This window comes from Chironomus tepperi, unplaced genomic scaffold, assembly GCF_022539635.2.
Source record: "Chironomus tepperi strain 1889 unplaced genomic scaffold, CSIRO-AGI_Ctep_v1 contig_273, whole genome shotgun sequence".
Taxonomy (NCBI): domain Eukaryota; kingdom Metazoa; phylum Arthropoda; class Insecta; order Diptera; family Chironomidae; genus Chironomus; species Chironomus tepperi.
Window position 1 is genome coordinate 24,309 of NW_027226395.1, and position 8,578 is coordinate 32,886.

Consider the following 8,578-nt stretch of genomic DNA (forward strand, 5'->3'; position numbering starts at 1 on the left):
CAACTCGCAAGCATATCCAGTAAGCCGGCATTCAAGCAAAAATTCAATTAATATTCAAAACAGTATAAAACAAAAGAATAATGAGCAGACAAAGTGTTTTGGTACAATCAACTCTTCAAATATGGACATAACAAGGCGAAGAAACCGAGTCATACATGCGTATCAATATCAAATTTTATATTAATGTTTACATTCAGTAACTGACCACCGTTTGTCTGAAGAGTGCAAGCATGTTTGTATGTCTTAGTCTCCTCATATTAACCTTTATGGAAACATCTCATAGGACGTGATATGTTTTCGAAAAAATTGTTTATTTTCTGTTTTGCTTTGGCTTTTCTCATCTCTTAATAAGGTTTTTTGAGACTGACGGGACCATAACAATTAGTAAAGAGCCTGACAATCCCGAGATCAGCATTATTGCGCAACAGCTATAAGTTGTAACACAATTTTCATATGAAAAGCACGATACAAGTTCAAGATTATCATGTGATGTGATTGATGTTCGCATCGCGTATGTGGAAAAAATTTAAAATATATAAATCTTATGATATATTGTCGTTACTTTAAATATCTTATTTAAGATATAGTAATAAGAAAAAAGGCAGCCTTTAAGTGATTCTAAAATAATTTATTACGATATTTGTTTTTATTCTCATTTAGTATGAATCGTGACATTACTAAAGTCAAATAAAAATTATTTAATTTACAAAAAACATTCATTTATAACTTTAACATTAACATAATATTTAATAACCTTTGTTAAGTTGGTAATTTCTTGTTTGGTCGCATGCAGTACAACCTCTTTTTTTACGTATTTAATTAAACAGAAGATTAGAAAGTGACGACATTGTTAATTATTTTACTGTGGTTAAAGTTGATTGAGATTTCTTATCCAAAAACCGCGTGAAAAATTCGAAAGTTTTTGTTGGAAATGAGCTTGATTATATCCATAGCTCAAAACCATACAAATTCAAATCAATGACTTCAAAAACATTTGTAAGGATTTGAAACAATTTATCATGTTTTCATGTAATTCTAAACAATAATTGTAAGAATTTGTATGGTTTTAATGATGCAGATGATGTTTTGAATGTTTCACCAAAACATTTGAATTGTTTTGAAGCATTCAGACCTTTTTCAAAAACAAAATGAGTAATTAATCAGCTCTAAACAACACAGTAAAATTCAGATCAATTAAAAATAATACTTGAAAAAATTAAGACTAGGTTTTATTTAACAATTAAATAATGAATGGTAAAAACTGATAGAATTGTCTTAAATGTAGTGTGAAACAATAAAGATTTATGGCTTACAAATAGGCCTAATTTAGATTTTCTAGGTAGTCCTTACATTGATGGTCAATAAGTGGTATGAAAATCTACAATATGAATGGAATTTAATTTTTTCTGAACATCGCACACAACCAACGAGCGCGTGAAATCATAAATATGTTTTATACTTTTGTTGTTGTTGGTATTTCTCGAGAATTCATTTGCAATTATTAAATGAAAAAAATTTTAGTATTTTTGGCTTTGAAGAGATATAAAGCATGAAATTTTCTTGATTATACGTCTATGACGTAATAAAAAAGGGGGCAACAAAATTAAATTAAATACTTAATAAAGACGGCCAATAATCCAACTAGCAGAAGACTTGTTGTTTTGTATGTTGATGATGAGCTGTTATAGTACTGACCTCCTATACTTCCTAAAGAAATTGGAGTTGTTGATGAAATTCCACTACCCAATGTGTTGCTATGAATCTCATAAATTGGTCCACTTCCGCCAATATTGAGAATATTCTCTTCAGTTAATGACGGCCGTCCAGTATGTACATAAGAGATTGTACCAGTTTTGGATCTTAAAACTCTAAAATTGACTTGATCTTCACGCAATCTTCCAGCGACGAAATTATGAAGACGATTGACAACCACATAAAGATATCCATTCTCGTCAAAGCCCATACCTGTCATAAGCAGCACAAAATAAACAATCTAGTCACATAAAACAGGAATATAAATCTTACCATCTGTCCATTGAATATGAACCTTGTCACGAGCAACAATTTGTTGATTATCATATGTAAATGGTCGATAAGAATCCCATTTGCAAATTGCATGATTAGCAAGTAATCCGAAATACAGGTATCCATTGTTATCCATTGTCATACCATCCGACTAAATATGAAAGATATACAGCACATGTGAGTCAGCGACAAAAACACAAAAAAAACAAGAAAATTTATTGTGAAATGTACATACCTGAGATGTTTTCAATCCATGGTCTGTTACAGCTTCGAAAACTTGACGGGGCGTTGCCCGTCTTGCAAAGTCTGGGTCGCGAAGACGAGTTGCAGGTATTGAATAAAGATGATAACTGCTTAATGGTGAATAATAGACATTTCTTTCGTAATTTTGGTCGATCGAATAGCTGCCAGTAGCATCTGTATTAACATCACCAGTTGATGGGTTGTAATATGGACCAAGAGCAATGCCATCAATGTGAATTGAGAAATTTAGGCTAGTTCCGTTTACAATGAATGATAATGCTTCCCTATTAGCTCTCATTGAGGTATTTTCACGAACTTTCCATGCTCTATTGATTCTACGACTAAATACAACAATTCCAGGGTCAGCGCCGTTATTATCCGTGATATAAGCAAAATCACCATTAGCGTCATCGACGACAATTTTGTTTAAATAATTTGTGCCTCTCGCGACAACTTCTTCAGGAAAATCATATCGCAAAACCAACGATCCATTACGTTTCAAGTCAAACAGCATAAGTTTGGGATTACAAACGAGCTGATTGTTTGCTATATTCAGATACATATATAATGAAAATGTGTAATTAACCTTTTGTACTTATTATCATTGACATTATAATTACGACGTCTATTACCTGGAAGCAATGTGTTGACACGACCGCTATCTACTGCCCATAAAATTCCTCTAGCATCAATTGCAATTCCTTGCACGAATTGAAGGGCTGAACAGTTTCCTACTTGATTCATAGCCCAACTTGGGTATGGTTCTATTTCCGGATCTGTTTTACCGTTATTGTCTGGTGCTATAATGTAACCTAATGTTGCTGGTGATCCAGGCAACATTCTTGGAGTTGTCTGGTAGGAAAGAATTAATAAATTTTTAAGTACTGTGCAATTTACGTCACATTTCAATTGTTTTAATGAGTGTCGGAAAGAATTTTTTCACAGGTCTTGATTCGCAAGCTCAGAAGTCAAGAAAGTTCAATGAGTCATAGAAATAATTACAGAATAGAGGATGTTTATAGCAAAAATCAGCAATGACAATGTGAAGTACACTCAAATAAATCAAGCAAAAGAGAAATAGAAGAACTACTCACCAAATACAATCTGTTTGCGTAAGGCTTAATGTCTGATATGATCACATTTTTAGGTATATATTCTCCTCTAAAAATAGCTGCTGAACGTTCTTGTTCATTGCGAAAAGCAAAATCGAGTGTTCTCCATTCGTAAACAACTCGAAATTGTCTCTCTTGGGGTGTTATATCAGGTGGTCCACGATCTCTTTGCATTTTTACGCATGTTGTTGTCACCAAAATTATAAATATCACATATTTGACTTGTTCTGACATCATTCTTGACGATTTATTGATTTTCTCTAAAGAGATGGAGATAAATTATTGTTTTGTTTAATTATTGTTCACTTAAATCTGCTTAAATTAATTAATTTTTGTTATTTTGATACTCTTTGTCAGAAATTTAACGACTTTTTTGATTGAATTTGAAAGGTTCTAAATTTGAAAATTATTTAACCGTTATAAATTTGAATAATTAATGTCCGTTATAATTTTAATTAGAATTTATTCCAGAGTTCACAGTTATTTGTGCGAAATATTTGTAAGTCACTGCAAAATCACATCCAATTAGCAATTATTCGTGCCTTTCTCTTTAGTACTCATGCCGATCTATATGTGTAAATTAAATTAACATCAACAACAGTTCATAATTTGATCATGTGTGATCTGTTTATTGTCATAACTTATTCTTATGATTAACAATCGTCACAATATTTTACTGAACATCCATTAGCACACAATGAGTGATACACTTGATTTTTCGGCTCAAACTTTATGTCCATAAATTATGAAATTATTTATTGTATTCATCTGTCGATTTATGAGCGTCAATTGCATTGACAAAAGGCACTTGATTTAAATTTTGTATTATTCATTCCACTCAAGTAATAAGCATGATCATGAATTGTCACTTAAACAGTTAAATCAATGTTGCATTAACGAAAATAATGACAATAAAATAAAAAAGTTCTTTATTTTCAAGGAAATTATCGGAAATAGCTGTATTTAACTGTTTTATGCGCATTTAGATATTTAACTTTTTATGGATTTTATTCATTCACTGACTTCGTCACTCACTGTGTTTATGCGTACGATAAGACGATCATTTTTTTGATTTTTCATGCACTACCTCACACACTTGAGGCTATTTGTTCATTTTTGGAACTAGATTTAAGGCCACAACAAGTTTAACGCCTGTTTTCGTTTACGTTGCCCTTTGATGTCTTGAATATTCTCTAATTAATTACTTATTGGATCACAATAGATTAATTTGGAACAGTTTAGTAAGGGATCTTAAAATTTGAGTATTTTGGGGGTCTTCGGTTTGAATATTTCTGTGTCGTTGGAAAATTGTTGAGATTTTTTAGAGTAAGATTACTCAGTTTTGATTTCTGGAGGGATAAATGTGTCCCTCCTGAAGGGATAAGTGGGTAAAATAGTATGTCGAAACCTGTCCGAACTTTTCCGGGAAAAAAAATTTGCTAAAAAGTACAATATTTTAATGTTTTTTCGGCATTTTTAAGCTTAATATATATTTTCAAAAATTTAAACATGAATTTAATTTTCAGAACTCTTGAACCTGACTCATTTTGAAGTTTTGATTCTCGGAGGGTTAAGTTGGTCCCTCCTGAAGGGATGATTGGGTAAAATAGTGCAAAAATATCAAAAATTCTGAGAAATATTTTTTAAAAAATTTTTATAGGAAATAATCGTTTTTTCCTATAAAAAATTCAAATTCAAAATTTCCGTTACAAAGTAAATTTGTCAATTTTTCATAAAATTGAATTTATTCAAACTGAAGACCCCTATTTAATAATCAAGCAACACAGGATTTCGTCCAATTAACTACTGGAAATAAATAAATGTTCAAGTACATCTGAAGGGCCACTTAACAGTCAATACGCAGGGATTTAAATGAATATAATCACTGATGGTATTTTTATGGTTCTTTTAAATTTAACAATTACTCAACGGATGTTATCTTGAACCTCCTTAAAAATATGCAGGCATTGTTGAAATTTCACTTTTGTTTAAATACAAATATTTCCTTTGAAATATCATATTTTTTTGTCATTTACATATGAGTTACGGCACTTCCAAACAAATAATTAAATTAAACAAAAACTTTCTTGTCAGTTTATTTTTATTTTTGAAAAAATTTGCATTGAATTACAGAAATAAAAATTTTTCACATCACTTACATTTATTATCTCTTAATTAAAATATTTATGTGAAAATTTTTCACCATTAAATTTTCAACGATATAACAAGCACGAAATCTCAGAAGAAACTAAGCTTTTTTCACAATGTGAGCATTTGCTTTATAGGAAATTTTGTATTAAAGCTTTGAGTTTTTCTTCAGTGAAGCATGTTGGATGTTTTGCCTGCTGATTTCTTAACATAAATGCCGGGTGAATTTTCAATAAATTTCTTGTAACGGATTTTTAAAATTTGAATTTTTGAACTAAAATGAGATGAAGCTTGTCATTTTTCAAACTTTGTTATTTTACAGATTAATTAATGAGTGATACGATTTGTAATTAATAATAGGCCATCATTAATCAATAATATATCAATTTACATATAAAATTTCAACAATCACAACGTATTTGTCAATAAAAAAGTAAAATATCGATAAAACGGTTATTTTCGCCCTTGTAAAAATTCAAAGTTTCCCACTAAAATTCAGGGGACTATCAACTCAGTGTTGATTTACCCTGTTTAAATTTGACAAAATTTTAAGAGTGATTTTTAAAAAATTAATTTAACTAAGTAAACCGTCAATTTTTTACATAAAAGTATTGCCTCGTGAATAATAAAGTATTTATTAACAAGTGACGTGTATAATTAAGTGTCTAAAAGCAATGAATCAACATAAATTAAGTATGTAAAATTTGTTTAATACCATCCACAAGAAAAAAGAAAGAAATATAGCATGCAAAAGAAGCATAAACAAACTAGAGAGAAAAGAACGTAAAAGGGATTCGCAAAAAAAATTTATTTCGTGATGATTGAATTTAGTTAAATTAATTAAAACGCATGTAAAAACATTTTTCATCGGAAATTGAATTAAACTGTTTCTCACAGCTCAATGCCAAATGAATCACTTATAGTTTTTATTATTAATACCTGTTTTCATCACTTAACAAGCATCTTAGTCACTCGAACAGAATTTCGTATGTTCCTGTGTATTGGTAGGAAAAATGATCATAAAAACGCCTTAATGCGTTCACCCACGATAACAGCGACTGTAAATCCTCATTACATACATATTTTATGCTTCATTTTGTGATACCTACGTTAATGTTTTGATTCTAAAGAATCTCATAGTCTGGATGTTTTGTTATTATTTATAGTCACAGTCCATTGACAATACAAAAGCAATGAGTGATGTATGCGGAATATGCAAAAGTTCAATAAATGATAAGATACGGATTATAAATTATAGAGCAGCAACGAATATAACAACTACATAAGCTATATGATAGCTTAACACAATCAACAGAATTAAAATTTGCTGAACAAAGTATTTTTCAGCACATTATCCAAGTAAATGTGCTACGGTCTTATTATTGTTTAAATGTTTAAATACTTAAAAATTAAAATGTAGAATAATGAAGCGAGTAAATAGTGTAATATGTACAATGAGCACTTAATACGTGTTAACACATAATGTTCACGAATTTTATTTAAAAAAAACCATAAAACCAACCATGAGCAAGCCATACACAATCGTGCATTTGGCATTCTTAATGATGAATTCTCAAATCATCTCGACGAGAAGAAAAAAGGCATTCAAGCATAGAAGAATTAATGAAATTTACATGACCGCATGACGCATTTTTTTTGTTTTTTTGGGTACGGGCAGATTGTTGATTGATTTAGCCCAAAAAGAAATGAAGAAAACGTAATTTCGATCAAGTGCTGAAATTAACATAAATCTACAAAATTCAGACAACCACTTAACCAGTCATAAAAATTGTTCATGTATGTAAATCGCTTCTTGCAAATCGCGGCTATAAAAAAAAAATAATATTTAAATTGAAATCCTTTTCTCTCGTCGCGTACAGGCTATAAATATTTATTTAATTCATCATCTTCCTCTCACCAACAAATTAAAATGCCCTCCATACAAATTGACTTCTTATTTTGTTGTTTTGCGGCTGTGTGCAGTTCTATTGCATTCTAATGAAATTCTGTCGTATGCGAATTGAGAAATGCCTTTATTTTGATTTTTTATGCCATATGCTAGTGAGTCAATGAATTTTTATGCTATAAATAAATGCTTTTTTAATTTAAGTACTTTCGTAATAGAATAAAATGTGAAAAATTTCTTTCTCATAATTATTTCGCATAGTTTTCGGCTCTACTTTGGCAGTAGCCTCAGTTTGTCTGGCAGACTACACGTCTATGCTACTCAAATCTTTCAATTCGAGCGTCTTTTGATTTAGTTTCGTCAAAAAATCCGTTAAATTTTCAAAATTTGTCCTATAATATTTCAAAATTTGACTGAGCGTTATTTTTTAACGAAAGATTTTTCATCTCAAATTTCAAATATTTTTCAACCGTTATTTTCTAACTTCTTTCCTTTTGGCAATTTTCATGATTCATAAGCAAAATAATGAATCAGACTCGAGTTACTCACTGAAAAATGCGCTTTTCCCATCCAAACCAAATCACCATGAAAACTCCATGAAATGAAAAGTGTAAAATAGCATAAATCCATTCGCATGTTTTGGCATTATTGAAGCATTTAAATCAAGATTACTTAAATAAAAAAAGTATCTCTTTATGTATGAGTGAAGATTTGTTTATTTCAATGAGTATGTTTTGTATTCATTGCGGCAGTTCATCTTATAATTATCACAAAACTCAATCACAGCATAATGATCGTTTTATGTGCCTCAACGGAATTTAAACATTTGAAATCCTAACAAATAAAGATCTAAACAAAGATGTTGTCTTCAGTAAAGATCTCTCACTCAGCTTAATTTATTCCATTTCATTAACCAAAAATCCACGGAATGTTTTGACACAATTGTAAATTAAAAATATAATTTTGATTTAAAAATTTCAAACGCGTCCCACAGCTAACAGTAATTCATTTGCCGCATTATGAAACCCATGCGCTTCTTCGTCCCATTGAAATTTTTTTATTTCCATCAAAAAAAAAAATATCCAGACCACTTGAAATATAAAGAAATAAGAAATAACTAATTCCCCCTTTTACGAATGGTGCC

General features: G+C 30.2%; 1 protein-coding gene across 2 annotated transcripts; it reads right to left on the minus strand.

Annotated features, from left to right (window-relative positions):
- Positions 1–607: 607 nt before the first annotated feature.
- LOC139091987 (dopaminechrome tautomerase-like) lies at positions 608–5,623 on the minus strand. Of its 2 annotated transcripts, none has more exons than XM_070642251.1 (6): positions 5,540–5,623; positions 3,363–3,640; positions 2,901–3,120; positions 2,261–2,814; positions 2,026–2,176; positions 608–1,965 (listed from the first exon to the last, which is right to left on the minus strand). In XM_070642251.1, exons 2-6 carry the CDS (start codon positions 3,615–3,617, stop codon positions 1,604–1,606), a joined length of 1,542 nt encoding a protein of 513 aa, XP_070498352.1. In that variant the 5' UTR covers positions 3,618–3,640; positions 5,540–5,623; the 3' UTR covers positions 608–1,603. The 2 variants fall into 2 exon arrangements, with proteins under 2 accessions (XP_070498352.1, XP_070498353.1); XM_070642252.1 differs by lacking the exon at positions 5,540–5,623 and adding an exon at positions 4,416–4,705.
- Positions 5,624–8,578: the final 2,955 nt, after the last annotated feature.

Bases quoted from the DNA above. Each gene is read 5' to 3' on its own strand.
- LOC139091987 (XM_070642251.1), bottom strand. From the start codon at position 3,617: ATGATGTCAGAACAAGTCAAATATGTGATATTTATAATTTTGGTGACA. The intron at 3,121-3,362 runs GTGAGTAGTTCT...CTTTCCTACCAG, and splicing joins ACGCAAACAGATTGTATTTG to ACAACTCCAAGAATGTTGCC. The intron at 2,815-2,900 runs GTAATAGACGTC...ATCTGAATATAG, and splicing joins TGTCAACACATTGCTTCCAG to CAAACAATCAGCTCGTTTGT.